This window comes from Lipotes vexillifer, unplaced genomic scaffold, assembly GCF_000442215.2.
Source record: "Lipotes vexillifer unplaced genomic scaffold, Lipotes_vexillifer_v1.1 scaffold426, whole genome shotgun sequence".
NCBI lineage: Eukaryota > Metazoa > Chordata > Mammalia > Artiodactyla > Lipotidae > Lipotes > Lipotes vexillifer.
In genome coordinates, this window is record NW_006779491.1 from 364,711 (window position 1) to 388,599 (window position 23,889).

A 23,889-nucleotide genomic window follows, 5' to 3' on the forward strand; every position below is an offset into this window, starting at 1 on the left:
GAAAAAGGCTAATTGTAGTGAGAGCAAACATCCTTCTCTTGTTCTTAATTTTAGTTAATTTAATGCCTGTTTCATTTTTAAGTATGATAATGATGGCTGTGGCTTAAAAGGGAAACCTTTATAACATGAGAATACTAATAATGTACATTTTCCTAAGATGAAGAACCAAGAATTAACCTATTTGGAAGAGGAATGGATCAGGAAACTTTATTGATAAGGACTTCTGTTCCAAAAGTTTATTCTAATCACATTTATAGTACATAAAATATCAGTACTTTCTTGTTGACAAAACAGAAACTCTGGCCATAGTACTGATGCTGACTTAAGAGAAATATGAGAGTCCAAATGTGAAGAACTCAACCAATATGAGACATATACAAAAAAACAGTTCAACAATTTAAACATAGGTAAGAAGTCAAGAGAAGACAGCTTTTTGGGGAGGCTGATAAGCATTTTATTTAACAAACATAATATACAACGACTAAAAGAACGGTATATTCCCAGGAGAATTAAGAGTGTGTATACCTGGATTAGCACCTAGAAAGTACATAGAAAAGAAAAAAGAGGAAAGCTTTCTACAAAGACAATCTGGGCCCAGGTTTCTATGAGCAGATTCTCCCTGTATTTGATGGTAACTCATTACATTCCAAGTCAGCTTGGCTATCTATCAGCTGACTCAGTTAACTGCTTCATGTCTTCAGTGCTTTAGGACAATAGATGTGTCAACGTGATGGATTTTATATGTTAATTTAAGTAAAGGGTAAAAAGTTTTATACCCACCCCAGTTTTATTCCAAAACTACTGCACTACAGATTTGTGGTACACCATTAGAAAGATACTGGAAAAGCAAAGGAAGCTTTCTTAACTGCTTGTGTGATGTGATCTTGTTCAAAAATGGTGCCCTGGGAATTACAATTTCACAAGTACACTGAGAATCTGTAGAAATCACTGAATGCAAGGAGGATCATAATGCTGTATTTAGGTTATGAAAGGTTCCATTAGGATTAGAAAAGGCTCCACGCTGCCAGGGGCTGTAAAGCCTCACTGAATAAGCCATCAGTTCACGTTATACTGTGCATTTAGTGCAATATTCTTTGGTTACATCATATTACCCACCAGGAGGAAAACTCCTTTGCTTACAGAGTAGATCAGTAGTTCCTAACTGGGGGCAATTCTGTCCCCCAGGAGACATTTGGCAATGTCTGGAGACGATTTTTCACAACTGGGGGGGTTGCTACTAGCATCTAGTGGGTGTAGAGGTCAGGGACACCGCTAAACACTCTACAATGCATGGGGCGGCACTCAAACAAAAAAGTCCTCAGGCTCCAAATAGTACTGAGGTTGAGAAATCCTGAAAGAGGCTTATATGATGTGTGTCTGGGTTGTCCATAAAATCAAAATTACACCATAGAGGCAGAAAGCCCCCCTGCACTTTAAAGCTCAGAGGGATTCCCCATCAGCTCTCATCTGCAGAGACCTATTCAGTCCTGTCTTCTGACCCAGACCCAGGGCCACCTTCCTTACCAAGAGCTCAGTAAATATTTGTTTGCTGAATGAAAGGAGGAAAGAGGTGCCAACAGCATGGTTCAGCCTTAAATTGACAAGTTACTTCAGTAACTTTACATGACCTAAACAGTATCCTCAACCTCAATAGTGTCACATTCTCTGACTGTACAGGACCTCAAAGTTAGGGCTAACACATTGTAACGATGGAGTTAACATTTTAGGGGAGTATGTCTAAATACTTCTAGATTCATTTTGGTGGGGCAAACCAAATAAAATGGTGTTAAAGGCAAACATTCAATATACTTCATTTTAAACTAAAAAAAAAAAAATTAACACATGAAATGCCATGCACAGCAGACACCATTCCTTTTTTTTTACATATTTACAATTTTACATATTTACTTAGCAATATATCTTCTATCTTTACAATTATAAAATTATTTTAAACTGTAGAACAGTGGTACCGTTGTATTTTCTTAAACATACATTTTTGTAGCATTCATTTGTTTTATCCTTTAAAAGGCAATTATTTAACCAAATCCAAAACCCACTGAATGCCACAGAGAAAGCATGTAGGAAAATCATGGAGAAAAAACAGATTTGCAGACAAAACTTTCAAACAAGTCTTAAATGAATCTATTCAGTGACTCAAATAAATAGTGCATTTTTTACTAAGTCTCCCCAGACAGGAAAAACAAAACAAAATGAACAAAACAATCCCCACAAACTGTACCTTTAAAAATGCTCTGATATTTATAAGCAATTAAGTTATACTCTAGACCCCAATCAGTGGACTGTAGTAAGGGCTGGCTATAATTTAGGCTCAAATAAATACTATCCATGTAAATTTTCATCATCCTGCATAAACTTGAGGTTGCAATGGTGGAGGAAGTTTATCATTTTCAACATTTTCAGAGTCAATAGAAGCTAAAGACTGATTTGGGGGCCTAATTTCAAGCGGGTATTTCTCAACAATGTCTTGAACCTCTTTTGCGATTCCATCCGTCCAATCTATTAGGTCTTTCTCAAGCTTCTTGGCTTCATTCATAATCCTTTCCTGCCGTTCATTCAATTGAGACAGGAGATCCAAATTCTTATACATCTGCTTAACACCTAAGCAAGCATCAGGAGACCAATTCTCAGATTCCTGCTTCCTGGGAGAAGTCTGGCCAGACATGTATCGATCAAAATCTTCCTGACTTAAATTCAAAGACTGAGCGTCTAATTTCTCAATGAAAGCCACGGCACAACACTATAAATATAAAGAAGAGAATGTTATTTATTATAGTTGTATGAGGAAAGCTACAAATATTCAAATAGAATGTTAAAAATCCTTTTATTATGGAGAATTTAAAACAGAATCAAAAGTCGACAAAATAATCTCATGAGCCTCCATGGACTTTCATAGCCACTCATGTTGTTTCCTTTATACTCCCATCTGCAATAATACATTTCTTCCTTTAAAAAAAAAATTAAATCTAATTGTCATCTTCATCGAGTCTGTCAGAAATTCCATCCTCTCCTTGGGTTGTTCGCAGGTCCTAGGGTCTTGTACAGAGTGAAATATTTGAAGAGGCACCTTCAGTATTTGTTCTGCAATGGTTATCACAGAGTTTCCTGTGATGTTCCTTGAGGTCAGAGGCTCTCTGCTTCCCTGCCATGCTGCAGGGCAGAGGAACCCCTGTTGTGGCCAGGAGCTCCAGGGCCAAGGATCTGGGGGCCATGCCCCGTAAGGCCCTTTGCTTCTGAGGCTATGCTAGCTCCACAAGGCCCACCCAGTGCACAGCCAGCCACTGAGCATGTCCTCAGGTACTGGTGCGGCACACAGATCTCTGGTCCTCAAAGAGAGATTTTAACATCAAACGGTTAAAGGATAAGCTTAGAAATCAGACAGCCTGAGTGAATTGCCACCTCTGTCACTTTGACAGCCCAGAGTTGTGTGACCCTAGAAAAGTTACCTTAGCTCTCTGTGGTTTCCGCATCTGTAAAATGGGGGAAATACCACCCAGATGTATTGTGAGAATTAAACAACATAACACATGTAACATGCTTAGCTCACAGGTCTGTAGTAAGCAATGAATAAATGGTAGCAATTATTAGTACAACAAATGCAAATGTTGAGTGACACAGACATGGTAGTTATACTTTCTTTTTCTATTTTTTTTTTTTGTTTGCGGTACATGGGCCTCTCACTGTTGTGGCCTCTCCCGTTGCGGAGCACAGGCTCCGGACGCGCAGGCTCAGCGGCCATGGCTCACGGGCCCAGCCGCTCCGCGGCATGCGGGATCTTCCCGGACCGGGGCACAAACCCATGTCCCCTGCATTGGCAGGCGGACTCTCAACCACTGCGCCACCAGGGAAGCCCTATACTTTCTTATATTAATTAAATTTTTCTATAAGGAGCACATACCATTTTCACACTTCTTTAAAAAAAGCTATTTTCATAAGAAAACATGCACTATAAACAGGAGAAAATAGGCAGCTCTCAGAATTTCTTCTGAGAAACTCATTCATGGGATCTTACCTTATTATTCATAAAAAAGCGAATCACCTCCTTAAAGAATATTTAGCAAATCTATTTTAACAGACTCATCTGATGATAATGTGCCCGTCTGACCCTTCCCCATGGGCTCACACTATGTGTGTGGAATCGCTGCAGCCCGTTATCTGGAAAGAGGAGGCATCTAAGACGATTCTAACATTCCTGGCTTAGGGGAGTAGATGTGCGGTACGGCCACTAATGGAGATAGTGCTTATTGGAAAAGAAAGAAACATTTGATGGGAAAGCAGTTTCAGTTTTGAACAAATTAAATCTGAGGCACGATAAACAGCTGGGAGTGGAGCTCAGTGTGAGGTCAAAACAGGTGACCTGCGGGTCCTCACTGTACAGGTGACCGGCAGAATTACGACCAGAGGAGACAGTCTAGGGAGAGAGGTGCACAGAGGACAAAACCCCAGGGAATAACTCATTCGAGGGGAAGTGGAGGACACGAGGCCCAAGAAGAACCCAGGAAGATGGAGTGGAATTATGGAAGCCAAGGCGCATGAGAAATTCCAGAAGGACGGAGTCATAAGGAGTGTTAAAGAAGTGAAGTGAAACTGACAGTTCCCATGAGATTTGGCAACTGGCAGATTTTTTACTTTTGCCACAGCAGTTTCATTGGGGCAGTGGGAGTAGAAGCCAGACTCTGAGTCAGGCAAGAAGAGGATGAAGAAAGAAGATGCCAACACAGTTAAGGCTGTAGGTCAGGGGGCTGGGAAGCTGCAGAGTGCAGGTGATTCAAGTACCCATCTTTTTCAGACAATTCACCAGAAATGCTTCCTTATGTAACCTGGCCTCCCCTGCCTACCTATCACCCTGTACAACTTCCAGCACAGGAAACAGAGAACATAGGGTGTCTCGAGGCTCGAATTCACTGGCTTGACAATAAATCTAGTCTAAAGCAAACAAGCAGTAGTCCAGCGGTCAGTAAAAGGAAGTATTCTGCCTTATAACTGAGATGTGCATACTTTACTACTGTTCTGCCTAGAGTTAATTAGCACTGTAGAAAAACAATAGCTGAAAACCATTTCACATCCTCTAACCTGATGCTTTCTTAAAATATCTCAGTATTCAGTTTTAAGACGTAACTTGTAAAAATAAAACAAAAAATAAATATTAAGTCTTTTAATAAAGGAATCAGTCCAAGATCTGACTTACTCATGGTTGAAACAACCAACTAAGTGAAAGGCTCTTATACCCAGGAGCCCAGAGGCAAATGCCCAGCAGCAGCAGAGACTCCTCAATGTGGCCATCATGTGTCCTGTAGGGGACCCACAATGGCTAAGTCCCAGGAGGTGGCATGTGTGCATGGCCTGGTCACATGTGCTCTGTGACACCAAGCAAGCATCCTCAGCTATGCTGACCCCTCAACTCAGGAGCACTAATGTGTCACAGGCCTGTGAGTGACCTGTCACATCCTTAAAATAAATACCTTCTTGCTTCTTCTCTTCAACACCAAGAAATCAAATACTCACCAGGTTGGTGAAATAGTAGCCATCCTCTCCAGTCATCAATCGGCTTGGGTTGCAGAAGCGGGTGATATACTGGATATTGGACTGAAGGCGTGGGGGGTTGCCCTTCAAAACAATGTAGATGAGAGTGGGTAAGAAGTCATCAGCTGAAGCTGGCTCGTTCTTGGTGATCTTGATGGCATTGAAGATATGCTTGCTGCACTTGGTGATGCAGGCCAACTTATCCCGGGGCACACGCTTAGAATCCATTTCAATGATATCTGTAAAGGAGAAAAGATGCTACTTCCAGTGAGAAAGTCATTACATCAAAGAGGCGTTAGGATAATCATATTTTATCTATTAAGTTACAGAGGTACCCTCGCTAACCCCTTCTCCACCAGTTAACTTAGTGTATGAAAAACTTAGACTGTAACAACAGTAGATACTAGCTCACACTTAGGAAATACATGACGATGAGCCAGGCCCTACTCACTGTGCTCTACAAGCATATTTCTCTCCATCCCCAGATTATGCATGTGCACTATTATTATTAAGGGAACTGAGGTTCAGAAAGGTTCAGTGATTCGCCCAAGATCATACAATAAAAAGGGACACAGGGAGGATTTGAAGTCAAGTCTATCTGACTCTAAAGCCCATTCTTTTAATCATGATGGTACAAGTATTTATGAGCTCCACAGAGAAATAAGCAGAGTCTCTTTACTGTTTTTTTTCCTCTTAATACATGGTAAAACTCAGTTTAGAAGGCCTCATTTGCATAATGCTTTTTAGAAATGTGGCTATTATATTGATACAAGGCATTTCTGTACTGGATATCAAAGTGCAAGCGGCTGAAATCCATCACATGGAGGTCCATGGTGGCCAGTCCTCGCGGCATGTGAATCTCCACTAGCAACGAATATCTACAGCGCCTTTATGACACTTATAACCTGCTGGTTAGCAGAGAGGATGAGCATGGGTATACATTTAACCTCATAAACAATATTTTATTTCTCTCAGAAAAAAATTATTTCACTGCCCTTAACTACCACTAAGTCCATCTGGTGGGCTCTTATAAGTTCATTCTTTGTCACAAAGACTAGGGGGCAATGAGGAATAATCAAGTACAAACTCAGCACTGTCAGAACAACACAAGAGGAGGGGAGGTGTGTGCCTTTGAGATGGACACATCTGTTGCAGTCTAGAACATCATGAAAGAAAAGAGCTGAGGCAGCACCAATTTCTTGCCATTAGCAGGAATATAAGTTCCAGATTTACGTGGGATGGTGGTACATGCCAAAGAGTTCTTTCTGCTCTTAGCTCTCATCCCTGAGGTCAGCTACCTGGGGAAACCCTCACAGGACCACCAGCCATGGAAGACTAATGTGTGTGGAACAGGAACGCTGGACAGTGCAGAGGCCTGATTGTAACTTATTAATATTTCCATTCCCCCCACTTACCTGTCTATTGTATGAATGATATAATTTTTGTTCTATTTATTTCCTTTAATCTTTTAATTCTGGGTTGTAATTATTGTTACTATGTCTCAGTCTATTTCTTTTTCTTTTTCTATTTAAATAGAACTTATTACCAAAAAAGATCTGGGGAAATGTATATTTTTTATACCATTTTCATCCTATTTAGCCTTCTGCCTTTTACTGTTGGTTTTCATTCTCTATTTCAAACATTTAACCATTTTCTCATTAATCTTTATTCTTTAAGTTTTAAAAGGAATGAAGTGTGAATTACAGGCATACATCATGTTATTGCGCTTCACAGATATTGTGCTTTTTAAAGATTGAAGGTTTGTGGCAACCTGCGTCAAGCAAGTCTCTCAGCACCATTTTTCCAACAGCATTTGCTCATTTCATGTATCTGTGTCACATTTTGGTAATTCTTGCATATTTCAAACCTTTTCATTACTATTATATTTGCTATCGTTATCTGTGATCTTTGATGTTACATAGTAACTGCTTTGGCATTTTTAGCAATAAAGTATTTTTTAATTAAGGTATGTATATTGTTTTTTAAGACATAATGCTATTGCACACTGAATAGACTACAGTATAGTGTAAACATAACTTTTATATGCACTGGGAAACCAAAAAATTCGTGTGACTCACTTTATTGTGATATTTGCTTTATTGCAGTGGTCAGGAACCGAACCTGCAATATCTCCAAGGCCTATCTGTACTTTTTATCTGGATGCATGTGTAGCTGCCACTGCCAAGGAGCAGGGCCAATAGTGTAAAAAGGAAGAGAACAGAAGGAAAAGGAAGGAGAATAAAGGGGAAAACCCAAGGGATTTCTCCCACACTCTTCATCTTGTTGTGAACACCACCCTTCCTAAGTATCCTTTAGTCTGAGAGAAGTTTCTTTTTGTTTTTGGAACCTCCACCCCAATGAGCAGTTCCATGATTTGCACTGTGCTAAAGTCTAAACTAGGAGACATGGAAAGAAAAGTAAACAAAACAGGAAACTCACCACTGTATTAGTTGTTCCTCTAGTAATGACCTTCCCTTCCCAATCTACCTGCTATTATTTACTTTTCAGAGTCCTCAGATACTGCTTTGCACCTTCTGTTCAGGGCTTTTAATTAGTATGAAAGATAGGGTTGAGTGTGGGTACTCTATCTTAGCAGATGTCCAGGCTTATCTTTAATGGGGTTTTGAAAACAAAGTAGGCTGTACTTCTAGGTCAGTCAACCTGGGCACTACTGACATCTGGACTGGATAATTCTGTTGTAGTGGACTGTCCTGTGCATTGCAGGATATTTAGTAGCATCCGGGGGTTCCACTCACTAGAAGACAGAGGTCAACAGAAATGGCAAAGGCCTCAGCTCAGTGTATTTATAAACAAAACTGACAGTCCTGATTAGTAGCACACAGGACAATTTGGAGAAATTTCACTGATTATCTCCATATTTAAGACCGTTGTTACAGACTGTCCTTTCTAAGGCTGACAAGTTTAGAGTAGGAAGAAAGTGATCATATAAACTTTGGTCCTCAGAGACAGAATGTGTCTGCACTTGGATTGGCAAGAAGACAGGGCTAAGATGAGAGAATAAGAAGGCTTTTAAAATTTTGTGGCTGTTATTTTTACTATCAAAAGATCTCTTGAAACACCACCTTAGATGCCTCAAGAGAAAAGTTCCACCTCTCAAATTCTTTTTTAACATCTTTATTGGAGTATAGTTGCTTTACAATGGTGTGTTAGTTTCAGCTGTATAACAAAGTGAATCAGCTATACGTGTACATATATCCCCATATCTCTTCCCTCTTGCACCTCCCTCCCTCCCACCCTCCCTATCCCACCCCTCTAGGTGGTCACAAAGCACCGAGCTGATCTCCCTGTGCTACGCGGCTGCTTCCCACTAGCTATCTATTTTACATTTGGTAGTGTATATATGTCCATGCCACTCTCTCACTTCGTCTCAGCTTACCCTTCCCCCTCCCCATGTCCTCAAGTCCATTCTCTACGTCTGTGTCTTTTTTCCTGTCCTGCCCTAGGTTCTTCAGAACCATTTTTTTGGGAAAACTTGAGTACAAGTTTCAGGCTTCATCTTTGATCTCTTACGGATATTCCCTGAGCAAAAGGTGGGGTTGGAGGGGGGTCTTGACCCAAAGTAGTCATTCATGGGACCCATGAGTAGCCTAGAATAAAAGCTCTGAACAACAAAGTGGACACTATTTAGTGAGGCCAATTAAACTCTACACAGGGAAATACAGAAAATAATTCATTTCTTAATGAGAGCTGAAATGCAAAGACGTACAAAGAGAAGCAGGACCTGAGAAAGTGGAAGAATCATGTTAACCGGGAGATAATTCAGTCCCTAGAGGGGCCTTGAAGCTAAGTTTCTGTGACAGCCTCACCTCCCTTCCAACCCTGAGAGTACCTTAAGCAAACCCCCCCCCCCCCCGCCATTTCTTCCCGTAACTTGAGTCTCTGGTTCTGAAAACCAGCGGAGCCTACTTAATGGCGCGCCTCCAGCATGGCTAACATCAGCTGGCCCACTCTCCTTCCCAGCAGAATTTCATTAACAATCTCTAAAGCAGCAAGTCTTTCCAACTCTTCTCCTTAATGAAGAAGTTGGGGGACTTCCCTGGTGGCGCAGTGGCTAAGACTCCGTGCTCCCAATGCAGGGGGCCGGGGTTCTATCCCTGGTCGGGGAACTAGATCCCACATGCATGCCGCAGCTGGGAGTTCACATGCCACAACTAAGGAGCTCGGCTGCTGCAGCTAAGATCCGGTGCAACCAAATAAATGAACATATATTTAAAAAAAAAAAAAAAAAAGAAGTTGGGCAAGTTGGATGTCTTCTCCATTAGGAGGTTTTTTTGTTTGTTTGTTTCTGTTTTTAAACTTTTGTGTTGCACTTCTGCTGGATTATTCCTATGAATAAGAAACAGAAAACTTATTAGATGCCTGGACCTGTCCAGAATGTCAGAGCCACATCGATTTAGGGCACTTCATTTACTTCTTGAACAAACCAGAAAAGTAATTCAAAGCACATCTCTGATGAACAACCAATTAGAGGCATCATTTTTTTTTAAACTTTATGATCTTGTCATAGACAAGGATTTCTTAGATTTCTTAAAAAATACACACACACACACACACACACACACACACACACACATTTTTTTATTTAGTTGTGCTGCGTCTTAGTTGCGGCTCACTGGCTCCTTAGTTGCAGCACATGGGTTCCTTAGTGGCAGCTTGCAGGCTCCTTAGTTGTGGCATGCGAACTCTTAGCTGCAGCATGCATGTGGCATCTAGATCCCCGACCAGGGATCGAACCTGGGAGGGCAGAGTCTTAACCACTGCGCCACCAGGGAAGTCCCTAGAGGCATCATTTTAATATATAATTCTAGCTTGGGGATGACCCTACCTCACCAATTCCACCTCTCAAAATTATTTTGAATATATAAATGCAACTTAGTTTTAAGAAATTTACCCTAGCTGTATTTGACTTTAGTTCAATGCTCAAGAAATAAGTCATGGAAAATGAAGGGGGAAAGTGGTTTACCTGCCAATCTGCATGCTTCAAATTCATAAAACTAACACTTTTACCACATTCCAACATAGCTTTGGCAGTTTGCATTTTAAAAGTACTTTAGGAACACTGTCTTTTTACTCACTGAAGTAAGTATAGATTTATAAAGCCAAATGCTAACTTCAAGGGAAAAGCATCCAAATATAAAAGCTCTCAGTTTCACTGACCTGTAATTGCTTTCACCACCATATCAGACACTTCTGGAATTTCTTCATTAACAGGGACACAAAGCATCTGAGGTGTAACCCAGTGCAGGGCTCTACCGAGAGAGAGAGAGAGAGAGAGAGAGAGAGAGAGAGAGAGAGAGAGAGAGAGAGAGAGAGAGAGCGAGACAGTGAAAAAAAGTTCCAAGGATGGGCTGTAAGCAATTACCTTGCCATTTCCTCAGTTAAGGGAACGGGGATGGGGCACCACTGACTAATCACGCAATCCTAGGCGCACACACATACTAGGAGCTCAAATGATGTGCCAAAGTAATGGGAATCCTAAAACGAGGCTTCTCTTCTGCACTTATCACAAGAAAGCAGAAGACAATTTTACCAGCTGAAATGAGATTATACTATGATTGAAAAGCACTTGATAGTTGAATGAGGATCTGAGAAGCCTCTGCTGCTCCCTGACCTTACTGTTGCCTTTTTGGCTCTGCCCTCGACTTCTGAGGCACACCAGAGCCTGAGTAAGAGGTCAACAAGCATGTGTCACTTCTGCCTGAAATCACTGACGTTCCTCATCACATGGTACCTTTGCTCCAGAGATTCTGCTGCTGACCCTCACCACTTGCTTGACTAACACTCTCACCCTGCACCTCAGTCCAAAGCCCACCTAGTTACTTCTGGCTCTGTCTTCCATCTTCCCAAGAACAACTCCTCACTTCTGGTGAGACACCATCAAGTACAAAGCTACCAATTACCAGCCCCGCTGTCTGGGAACCCCATTTGCGGTTCCTAGGCCCCTCTCCTCCAGAAGCACCTCATCGTGCTCAGGCTTGGCCCTGTTCCCACATGTAGACAGCCTCTTTCCTCAGTGTTTTGCTGCCATTGGAATGCAGAGCACCGGGGCTCACTCTTCTGGCCATGGAAGAGTGGGTGCTTTGCGAAGTGTTAGCAACCCAGTGGTAGCGGAAAGATACGATTAGAGGAATGGCTGAATCAAATCACGAGCACCCATGGTAGGAATGAGGAAAAACGACACACACTGCCTTGATAATGGATACTCACAGCTTCCTGCCTGACAAGATAGTTAGTGCAGTGAAATGAGAAAACAATGAAATTTCCTCCTGTTCCTTGGAGATTTTGGAGATTTAAACAGTCTCACATATCAAACATGGTTCTTATCTAAAGCTGCCTGGATTCAAATGAATAAGCAAGATGGTGACTTAAGCCTTTTCATCCTGTCAATTTACCACATTCCTTTTCTTTCTGACACCACAAAGGAGTTTATATGCTAAGGATGGCAGGTACCTAAGCTGTTACTTGCTCTGAAGGTTTGAAACTCAAGTGTCCTGTTTTCTTGCAATGTGTTCTTCCAACAGGAGGTAGCAAATAAATAACAGCAAGAAAAAGCAGAACAATCAGCTACCTGATCCTTTTTTGAATAGCGAGATCTTTCTTCTCATCATCAGTAGTTTCTGGACAGAACACATATTTATAGAGACGAGTCATGATGTACTTTTCAATCTGATCCATTATCTTCTCAACTCTTTCTGGAGGCACTGAAATATCCAAATGGATATTTGAATGAAGGATGAACATTTAAAATTAAAAGTATGTTTTCACAGTACTTTCAACATAGCAGAAAACTAATTTACCAGAAATACATTAAATATACTCAGAAACAAAAGTATAAGATGTTACATTAAAAAGTACCCTTTAAAAAATTACCTCAACTTTTGGGGCTGCCTTTTATAAAACTCCTACTTCTAACTTAAGCTGTATGGCAGGACCTGTTGTACACCCTGCCAAGTGGGAAGACCTCAGCATGGGTCATTCCCTATTGCTGCATTAGAAAAGCACATGAAATTCCCAAGACTGATGAATGCTGGCAAGACTCACCCTTTCATTTTTCTGAGGTTTCCTATGAAACCTTAGGGGTTGCTCTGAGGTATACATATAGGGCAGATTTCTCAGATATACATGTATGCTAAGTATACCCTAAAACCTACATCAATGCAAGTCAAATTCAAGAAGAATCCCTAAAAACCTAAAGCACGGCCAGCGGTCCTCAATTTCTTTCCTGCCCCAACTCACATGAGGAATACATGGTCATGAATAACAACTCACCAAGATGGCAATTCCAAGATGGGGGCTTCATTTAGAAGCCTCCCAAGGGGTTTTAATCTGTCCCTACCCCTAATGAAATTATTAAACATTGCTCAAGAAATGATCCAATTGCTTAATTATCTTGGAATGATATACATGGTGGTATTCAAAGACACTGTTAAGTATAACACCAGCTACCTGAATGTCAGCGGAGTAATTTACAGAACAGAGCAGGCAAACCAACCAAGCCTTTTGAGAAAGAGGGAAACTGCTAAGAGACTCAGCAGTAGGCCCTATGCAACTACCAGCAATCCCTCAAAGGCAGGCTAACAAGGTATTACCTTTTCCACGAGTCTGCATTCTCTCAGCCACATTCTGGTAAAAATCCTGAGTACACTCTGACTGTTCCTCAATGCTTAAATCCTGAAACAAAGGGACAAAGAGTCTGCTTAGTAGCTGAAGAAAGATCACAAGGAAAGCTCTAAATTTTACAAAACCCACTCCTTGAACTAATCTCAAAAGTACTTACAAATTAAATTAATGCTGCAGGAGAGAAAAGCCTGTCCATTAACATTATTTACAACATTCCATGACCTCTCACTTCTTTTTGCTGTATATACACATTTTTATATGGGTACAATGCATATTTTGATAATTTGCATGTTTATGTACATTTTGATTTATCTAATCTACTTAACCATCTGACGGCTTTATAATATTCCATTATATTAACCGATTTATTTAACCACTTCTACCACTTTGTACTTGGGTTCTTTCCCTTTTTTTGCTAATTATATATTGCAGCTATAAACAACTATGCGAAGACTGTTTCTTTTAGGTTATTTCTTTGTGATTCATTTTCAAAAGCGGCATTAACAGCTTAGTAAGTCTGGACAACTTTACAGCTCTAAACATCCATTGCTAGATATATATATAACCTTCAGAAACTCCAAGTACAGTCATTAGCCACGTAGGTGTGCTTGTTTCTCCACAGCCCCTCTAACACTGGGCTTTATCATTTTTATTTGGTTTTACTGATTTTATAGGTGTAACACAAATATATATATTCACATATACTTTCTTCCAAAGAATATCTGAAGTCTATATAAAAGATAAACACAGTTCAGCACAATAACTAGAAAATGATAAACAAAACAAAACACGGAGAGAAACAGAAACAGAAAGTAGAGCCAGGAAAGATAACACAAAAATGTATTCCTTGAAGATACAGAAGTTAGCCCATAAATTTGTCTCTAACTAAACTTTCTAGCAGTCATCACTAAGATGAAAAGAGTTACATAACTGAGTGTCCAAAATGTAAAAGCAAACTAATTCTTCAGGTGAAATTCTGACACCAAAATCAGGAATTCCTCCAAGGGTTCTCATAGATTTCATCACAGATGGGCATGAATACGGCCCAAGACAAATTCCACAGGACTGCTTCTCACAGACCACCTCTGCACAGGCCAATGACACGGGCCAATAAAGCCCTGATGAAGCATGCAGACCCTGATGCTTTGGCTACCTTGGAAAAGATGCTTGGGGTGAGGGACAGTGACCAAACCTTGCCTATCTGCCTTCACAATGTCTCTCCCGTCGAACCTTCCCTGGTTTGGGTCCTCATTATCTCTCACCTGGAGTTCAGCTGCTCTCCCCACATTTGATCTTTCTCTTCTCAACTGACCATCTTATCTTATGATCTGGTCCCCACTTACCCTGCCAGGTTACCTATTGTTGAGAATCTGCATTTAGTTTTCCCGCCTCTCTAACACTGTGAAATTATTCTCTGTCCAGATGACTGTTTTTTTTTTTTTTCGGTACACGGGTCTCTGTTGTGTCCTCTCCCGTTGCGGAGCACAGGCTCCAGACGCACAGGCTCAGCGGCCATGGCTCACAGGCCTAGCCGCTCCACGGCATGTGGGATCTTCCTGGACCGGGGCACGAACCCATGTCCCCTGCATCAGCAGGTGGACTCTCAACCACTGTGTCACCAGGGAAGCCCAGTCCAGATGACTTTTACTCCTCCCCAATCCTCCAACAGCTGCCCAAGGAAGTTCCACAGTACCTCCTTTAAGGCTCAGTCCACATCTTGCCTCCTCTAAGAAGGTGCCCTCCATTCCCTCAGTCAAAATAACTTGGCAGGCCTCACAGTACTCAGAGCGCTCTGTGACCACCTTGACTGCACACTTGTTACTGCCTGAATGTTTTCTAATACCGTTAAACCTTTCTCTGGTTATTAAGAACAATTCTTCAACAGCTGAATTTAGCTCCTCTCTGTAGGTGAAACAAATCTTAATCTGCTTTCTTCTAAGTTTTTTCCTGCTTAGCTCTTTTATTTGGCTGGCATGTAAGGCTCACAGTATGAAAAACAGACCTTAAATAATCTGCATACAAACTTCCCTTTTTCAGCGGCAATTAGTAAAAAGCAATCCTGTTCCCCTTTGTTTTCCAATTCTCATGTAATTTGCTCCTGAGAAACTGAATTTATTTCTGGAATCCCTAGTTTATTTCACTGCTCTCTTTCTCTTCTCTCTCTCTCTCTCCATATTGAATATATATATATATGAAAATCATATGTAGTTGTGGTAACTTTCATTTTAGTATATTTTGAAGTCTGCTACATTTAGAAACCTTCCCTCACAAACCCATGCTTCCTTCTTTTCCTAGAATAAACAATGTAACATTGTAATTTAATATTTTAAGTGTTCGTATTGACCTGCAAAGTATTTGTAAGTTTATCTTTTTGTTTTCCTCAGCTAGATCCAGGATATTATACTTCCTCAGCTAAATCCAAGATAAAATCGAGAAACAGTCTTTTAATTCTTTGAATGAGCCTCTAACTTTCTATATTAGATTGTTATTATTTAATATTTAATCTTTTTATTGCTATTGTCTTTAAAAATTGCTATTTTTAAAAAAATGTGCTAGGCTCTTTCGCTTTTTATCTCTGGCAACTTGTACTATAACTAAATTTTGTGGATTTATCTCACCATGTTGCTAAACTTATACCTCTATTAGTATTCTGTTTTCCCTCGGATTTTCCGGCAAGATTATTTTTCCCCAATTTCTGGAAAATGATATTTCTATCCATTCTAAAAACATTTACTACATGGTTAATAGACTTGCCAGCCACTGTACAAGACAATAATATAAAAAATATTAAAATTCTCAGAGGGCATTCAGGTTAAACAGGAAGACTGAATGCACATAATTCAGTACTTTCTGCAATGGATTATCTACTTAGGTAGCTTACACATGGCTACCTTTCATTTGCACCAAATCATAACACAAGAACACAATTCATTCTTGTGATTATTACTAGTACTTACTTCTAACCAGAAACCGTGACCTCCTTTTAAAGGCCTAAATGGCTTGTTTTACAGGTGGCAATGGATAACCTATCCTACACCAGTTCCACATAATCACTGATTTTGTTACAATTCAGAAAACTCCTTTTTATATTTCTATTTCTCTTGCACAGATTTACACTTCAGTACAGTGTTTAATTCATAATGTGAACTCCCTTGCCACTCTGTCCTCTTTTCCTGCTTTAGATTATTTGGAGGACTAACCACTGTTATATATTATAAATTAGTTTACTGTCTATCTCCTCCACTAAAATGTCAGCTCCATGAGGGCACTGTTCACTACCGCACCCTTGGTGCCTACAACAGAGCCAGGCATAGTGCTCAACACTAGTTGAATGAAAGAAAGAATGAAAGTGGCCATTTACTACTGTTCCACCCTTTACAGTATTGTAAAGGGGAGACAATTCTACATAGACCTCTCCTATTTCTACACATCTCGTGAGGAGAGACACTGACTGCCTTTGTTCTGCACCCTTTTCAAGGATAGCTGTATAGCAGACAGGACTGGAAGACAGGGGTAGAGCCTCCCTTAAGTGAAAAGGGTAGATTGTTTACTGTCTAGTATAATAATGTTTCTCTCTGGGGCAAAGGTCAGGCAAGCTCATGGCCCTATAAACGATCCTCTTCTCTATTATAACTTACTGCATGTGCAGGCATTACCTGGTCTTTGCACTGCCCTGTGGGAATTGATACGTAGGGAATTGGTACAAACGCTGATATACTCTGGTTACTGCTAGTGCCGTAATAAACTGGCCTCTTTTTTTTCTGACCTAGGAGGCTTGTGTCTTCTGCCAGTATCCATGACACTATGGCAGGCTAACTTTTAACCTGCAAGGAGAGTACATCTCAGATCCTTCAAAGTTCTTGCCAAAGGAGCTAAGTGATATGATTGTAGGTTTGTGCTGGTAAATTCTTTTAAAGGTTTTTTCATAGTTTTCTAAGAAAAAACACAGTCTAGCAGTGTAAATGAACCCTTTTCTTTAAGTATTCTCTAATACTTTCTTTAAGTATTCTCTAGCCAATGCCTGGGATCATCTTTTCTATAATGTCTGTGTAAAGCCATTTTATTTTTTTTCCTAAAAAACTTTTTCTTTGTAGTGTAAAAGTTTGACAAGTGGGTATATTCCTTTGAATATTCTGAGAGGTTCTCTGTATTCTTTCTTAACTGTCTGGCTGAAATCTTTTTTCTTTTTTTCCACCCCCATTTTGAAAATTTTTGACTATTTCCTTAATTATGTTTTCTGTGTACTTCATCTTTAAAAACTGGATCTCCATGATCTGTTTTCTGGATTAATTTTCTTTTGTACTACAGTTAACTGTTTGATCTATTTAGGTTTTAACTTTAATGTTCTTTTTTTTTTTTTTGTATTGCTACTTTCTGCTGCCTTCAATAATTTTTTTTTAGGAAACTAAACACATTAGGGCTTTACTCCTCCTAAATAAAACTTAAAATTAAACATTAACATTTAAAGTACGACAAGCATGCAGTCCTCAGATTTTAAGATAGTCCACCTTATCAGGGAATATACCTTGAGGTCATGTAGAATACATGCTTCTGCTCTCCTAACAGTAATTACATAGCAGGGGAAACTACTCTTTGCACACACATGTGTAAATCTATTTTAAAATATAGGAGAACACCTAACTTTTTACTTATTTTGGGGAAGAGAAGATATAGCCATATTTTAAATTATTATATTTTCTTTCTCCTCATTCAGGTTTAGAAAACAGTTTTTCAGGAGAATTAATATCAGAAAAACTTTAAGTATATAATATAATCAATACCAGACTTTTACAGAATGAATGGCTGGGAAAAGAACACTGAAATCAGCAAAAGGTCTTAACATTGTGCTTGACTGCTTCCTTCGCAAGGAAAAAGAGCATACTTGAACTACTACTAATAAAGAAATCGTGTTTTAAAATCAGCATTGAAAAACCCAGAAAGTTCATTTATTAAAAAGCTTTAATGCAATATCCAATAAATTAAAGGGTCTAAATTTTGAGGCAGCAGAGGGTTACAAAGGTTATACTTTTAAAAATGGGGCAAGCTACACTTTCAGAACAGGGGAAAATGTATGCAAGGGATTTATCAACAATTAGCAAGGGCAGGATTTAAACAGTTTGGGCAGCAAAAGAGTTTCTCTAGGAGTCTTATTTACTTTGATTTAACTGTGGTCTGTGTGTTTTGAAAATATTTTCGTATGAATATATTTGTGGGGAAAAATTTTTTTACCAAGTCAGGGAGCTTATTAAGTTAGAAAATATGGTTTTCATGTTATGATGGGAAAGGTGAACATCTAGCTGAGTCTATATAATGTTTTAAAATTACCCTGGGCACATACAGTTTTTCATCCAAATGACAAAGAAATCTAGACATTCTTCATTTCACTGATGACCATATACATCCCTGAGTCCATGGCCACTCTTAAACCTATTTGAAGCTTGGTTCTCACAGTGGTTCTCTTAAATTCTAGTTATGTAAACTAAATATGTAACAATAATATGTTTAAAAAACTAAACCTTGTAAATTCTTCTTTAGCTTCTTCTTAGCACCCCACTCCCTCCCCCACCTTCTCATTTTCTCAATAAAATTTAAATTCTTGCTGTGGTGACTTCAAAGAAGAAAAAAGTAGCTGATGACAACTGTATGTTCAACATAAATGAATTCTGTGTTAATGATGTCACTGCCTGCCTGGCTCGTGTGTAACAGAAATATCTCTTAAAGAATGTGAAAAGGGACTACAAGGGACTATTAAGCAGCTAATGAGATTAATCAAAAAGAAAAAAGGGTAAAAAAATAAACCCTTGGGCTTCCCTAGTGGCGCAGTGGTTGAGAGTCTGCCTGCCGATGCAGGGGACACGGGTTTGTGCCCTGGTCCGGGAAGATCCCACATGCCGCAGAGCGGCTGGGCCTGTGAGCCATGGCCGCTGAGCCTGCGCGTCCGGAGCCTGTGTTCCACAACTGGAGAGGCCACAACAGTGAGAGGCCCGCGTACCGCAAAATAATAAAATAATAAATAAATAAATAAACCCTTCAGCTTCTGAAGAGTCTTAGCAAACATTTGTTGAAAAGTCAAGCATTACATTGCAATACTGCAATGTCTGTGGATTATGTAGGTGCTGAATGAAATTTCAGCCAAAAGAGATACCTTCTGGGAATGAGGAAATTAAAAAAAAAAAAAATCTCAGTAGTGATATTAAATGTTTCCTGATAAAGATAAAATGGCTGAAAAAAATTTAATGTAATTCTGAAAATACTTAATTTTCTAGACTTGACCCATATGTGGTAAAAAGGTTGCTTACCACTGGGCATACACTAGGACTGGAGAAAATAGGAATGAAGAGGAAAAAGATGTGGGCAAGAGTGGTTCATTGTTGAAATTATGGGTTAGAAAGTACAGGTCAAAGACACATGTGTGGAAGACACAAGGTGTTATCCAAGTGACCTTGGACAAGTCACTTATCCTCTCTGGCTCTCAACTTCCCCACCTGTAAAAGAAAGGGACGGTAACTATAAAGTTGCTAAGGTCCCTTTCAATGTTTAAATTTTAGCTTTCCCTTCTCTACCTGAGCAAGGAGAGGAAAATTAAAAATCAATACAAAACAAAACTAAATAAACCTAAAATGATTACTATTGGTCTAATGACTGTTACTTAGAGTTCAAGGTCTACTATGGCTGTCTTGGCAGTTTACACTATTTACAAGGTGACAAGTTAGGAAGGCATATTACTAAAGTACACAATATAAGTAGCTCTGATGCCAGACGTTCCATGCGAAGATGATCCAAACACCATTGAGTTGCAGAGGAAAAGTATTAGCCTAGGAGGCATGTTTAACTTGGTTCAGTGACATTTCTCAGGTAAAGTCACTTAACATTTCTGGTCTTTATTTTCACAGTTGTAAAATGACAAAGTTGCACTACATTATCTCTAAGACCTTTCCTAAAACCAAAACTCTATGTTTCTAAGTGGTTCTCAACCTACCCTTTTGTAATGCATTGTTTCCAAAAACAGCTTGGTCTGCTTATAGATTTCTTGGCCTGTCTTGTGGAAGGTCTTGAGAAATTCTATGAACTCTTTAGACACTCTATCCGTTTCAATGCTGGTTTGCCGGTTTATAGAAGGACTGGGAGCTTTTGGTTCCTGAATTTCTGCTGGGAAAATTAAACATAGTAAGTTTCATCACACAGATGAGCCATGCATGGAATTACTTTCAGTATCTAATTTAAGATTATTTAAATTATGCTAAATCAAAGTTAAACTTGAATTTAAATGATTTTATGTTTAAATATTTGGATTTTCCTTAAAGTAAGCTAAATCTATTTTATGAGTAGGAAGTACAATTAGATAAAACTACATATCTAAAAGATACTCCTATTCAAATAAAGGTGCTCTATGAGTATCTTCTTAGCCAAAATATATCATGCTTTGATCTATATATTTAATCGTTAACACTGACATGGCACTGCTATCTTGAACAACTCTCTCAACGACTGCATGAATTTACAAAACCAGTCAACATGTAAAATAACAATCAGTAGAAGCACAAAAATTATAGATGACTTATGCTAGACAACCTTCCCAAATCCACCTGATTTGCCAAAAAGGCAAAGAAATGAACAATTTTTATGTGGAGATGAACAATTATTTACCCACCATTCAAACTTCAAGTCATACTGCTCAAAGTGAAAGTATGCATCCAAAGTAGCACAGTGACCATGACAGAGCAGAGGCAAGAGAAGCAAAAAAAACCCCACTGTCCAATCAGTTGGCCACACAACTCTTTGCCCTCCTCAAATAAATACACTGAAAGGAAAATAAGACCTTTACATAACAGAGATAAGGGTGTTGTAATAGGGTAAGTGCTCTCAGAAAACATGAAATATCACTTGGTTTCTGATCACCTTCTAAGCCTCCTGATTTTGAATTGTGCTCTCTAATGCAATACCTGAAAGGAATTAAAGTATCTCATATACCCATGATACTTTTCTATACACACACAAAAAAAGATAATTAGGAAGAAAAAGTACCTTTTGTAGGTAGTAAAATCAACCTATTACATGCTTTCTCAGAGCAATTTCTTTCTTTTTAACTGAAGTATAGATGATTTACAATGCTGTGTTAGTTTCTTGTGTACAGCAAAGTGATTCAGTTATATATCCATATAAACATATTTTCATATTCTTTTCCATTATGGTTTATTACAGGATATTGAATATAGTTCCCTGTGCTATACAGTAGGACCTTGTTTATTTTATATACAATAGTTTGTATCTGCTAATCCCAAACTCCTAATTCATTCCTCCCCTACCCCCTTTCTCCTTTGGTAACCATAAATTTGTTTCTATATCTGTGAATCTGTTTCAGAGTAATTTCTTACAACCTTATTTTTTGAACTTTAGTATCTGAAATACATTTTAATGATGTAGCAGCAATAAAGTTTTAAAATAATAAAAGTATTACCCCTATTAGAGTGACTGGTTTATTCAAGTGAGACAAACATGCACAGATCATGTAAAAATATACCTTAACTACACAGGTCAAACTAAAGATTCCACCTCTCACTTCAAAAAAACCCTTTTCCAACGTACACAAATCAATGTGATACACCACAACAACAAAAGAAAAGACAAAACCACATGATCATCTCAACAGATGCAGAAAAAGCATTTGATAAAATTCAACATCTATTCACAATAAAAACTCTGACCAAAATGGCTATAGAGGCAACATATCTCAACATAATAAAGCTATTTATGACAAACCCACAACCAACATAATACTCAACGGTGAAATGCTGAAAGCCTTCCTGCTAAAATCTGAAATAAGACAAGGATGCTCATTCTTACCACTTCTATTCAACATAGTATTGGAGGTCCTAGCCACAGAATTCAGACAAGAAAAAGAAATAAAAGGTACCCAAATTGGAAGAGTAAAATTGTCATTATATGCAGACGACATGATACTATACACAGAAAACCCTGAAGACTCCAAACAAAAACTACTAGAACTGATAAACAAATTCAGCATGGTAGCAGGATACAGGATTAACATAAAGGAATCTGTTGCATTTCTTTACACTAACAATGAAATATCAGAAAAGTAAAAACAAACAAAAACCCTTTAAAATCACATCAAAAAAAAAAAAAAAACCACAAAAAACTTAGGCATAAACCTGACCAAGGAAGTAAAAGACTTACATGCTGAGGACTATAAAACATTGATAAAGAAAACTGAAGATAATTCAAATAAATGGAAAGATATCCCATGCTCTTAGATTGGAAGAATTAATATTGTTAAAATGGCCATACTACCCAAAGCAATCTACAGAGTTAATGTGATCCCTATCAAATTATCCAAGAAATTTTTCACAGAACTAGAATAAAAATCCTAAAATTTATATGGAGCCATAAAAGACCCAGAATTCCCAAAGCAATCCTAAGTAAAAAGCACAAAGCTGAGGGCATAACCCTTTGAGACCTCAGACAATACTACAAAGCTACAGTAATCAAAACAGTGTGGTACTGGCACAAAAACAGACATATGGATCAATGGCACAGAACAGAGAGCCCAGAAATAAACCCACACACCTACAGTCAATTAATCTTCGACAAAGGAGGCAAGAGGGACTTCCCTGGTGCTTCAGTGGTTAAGACTTCACGCTTCCACTGCAGGGGGCATGGGTTCAATCCCTGGTTAGGGAACTAAGGTCCCACATGCCAAGCAGTGCAGCCACAAAACAAAACACACACACACACACACACACACACCAAAACAAAGACAAAGGAGGCAAGAATATACAATGGAGAAAAGATAGTCTCTTCAGCAAGTGGTGTTGGGAAAGCTGGACAGCCACACGCAAATCAACAAAGTTAGAACACCTTCTCACACCATATACAAAAATAAACTCAAAATGGCTTTAAGGGGCTTCCCTGGTGGCGCAGTGGTTGAGAGTCCGCCTATCGATGCAGGGGACACGGGTTCGTGCCCCGTTCTGGGAAGATCCCACATGCCACGGAGCGGCTGGGCCCATGAGCCATGGCCACTGAGCCTGCACGTCCGGAGCCTGTGCTCCGCAACGGGAGAGGCCACAACAGTGAGAGGCCCGTGTACCACAAAAAAAAAAAAAAAAAAAAAATGGCTTTAAGACTTAAGTGTAAGACATGACACCATAAAACTCCTAGAAGAGAACATAGGGAAAACATTCTCTGACATAAATTGCACCAATGTTTTCCTGGGTCAGTCTCCCAAGGCAATAGAAATAAAAGCAAAAATAAACAAATGGAACCTAATCAAACCCATAATATTTTGCACAGCAAAGGAAACCAAAAGGCACAAAATGACAACCTACAGACTGGGAGAAAATATCTGCAAACCAAACAACTGAGAAGAGCTTAATTTCCAAAATATACAAACAGCTCATACAACTGATCACCTTCTAAGAATGTTTTTTGGTAACAAAAAAACAAACAACCCAATCAAAAAATGGGGAAAAGACCTAAATAGACATTTCTCCAAAGAAGAAAAACAGATGGCCAAAAGGCACATGAAAAGATGCTCACCACTGCTAATTATTAGAGAAATGCAAATCAAAACTACAATGAGGTACCACCTCACACCGGTCAGAATGGCCATCATTAAAAAGTCTACAGGGCTTCCCTGGTGGCGCAGGGGTTGAGAGTCTGCCTGCCAATGCAGGGGACATGGGTTCG

The 23,889-nt window shown here is 39.3% G+C and overlaps 1 protein-coding gene across 2 annotated transcripts in view; it reads right to left on the minus strand.

The window, feature by feature from the left end:
* Positions 1-430: 430 nt before the first annotated feature.
* Positions 431-23,889, minus strand: part of RABGEF1 (RAB guanine nucleotide exchange factor 1) — a 35,817-nt gene continuing 12,358 nt past the window's right edge. The window contains exons 3-8 of one of the 2 annotated variants that reach the window (XM_007452646.1): positions 20,162-20,328; positions 13,152-13,233; positions 12,131-12,263; positions 10,720-10,811; positions 5,524-5,780; positions 431-2,758 (exon numbers count right to left, since the gene is read on the minus strand). In XM_007452646.1, the coding sequence (XP_007452708.1) occupies positions 2,360-2,758; positions 5,524-5,780; positions 10,720-10,811; positions 12,131-12,263; positions 13,152-13,233; positions 20,162-20,328 (1,130 nt within the window). In that variant the 3' untranslated portion in view covers positions 431-2,359. Of the gene's footprint in view, positions 2,759-5,523; positions 5,781-10,719; positions 10,812-12,130; positions 12,264-13,151; positions 13,234-20,161; positions 20,332-23,889 lie in introns of both variants that reach the window. The other variant, XM_007452645.1, reaches the window with a different exon arrangement.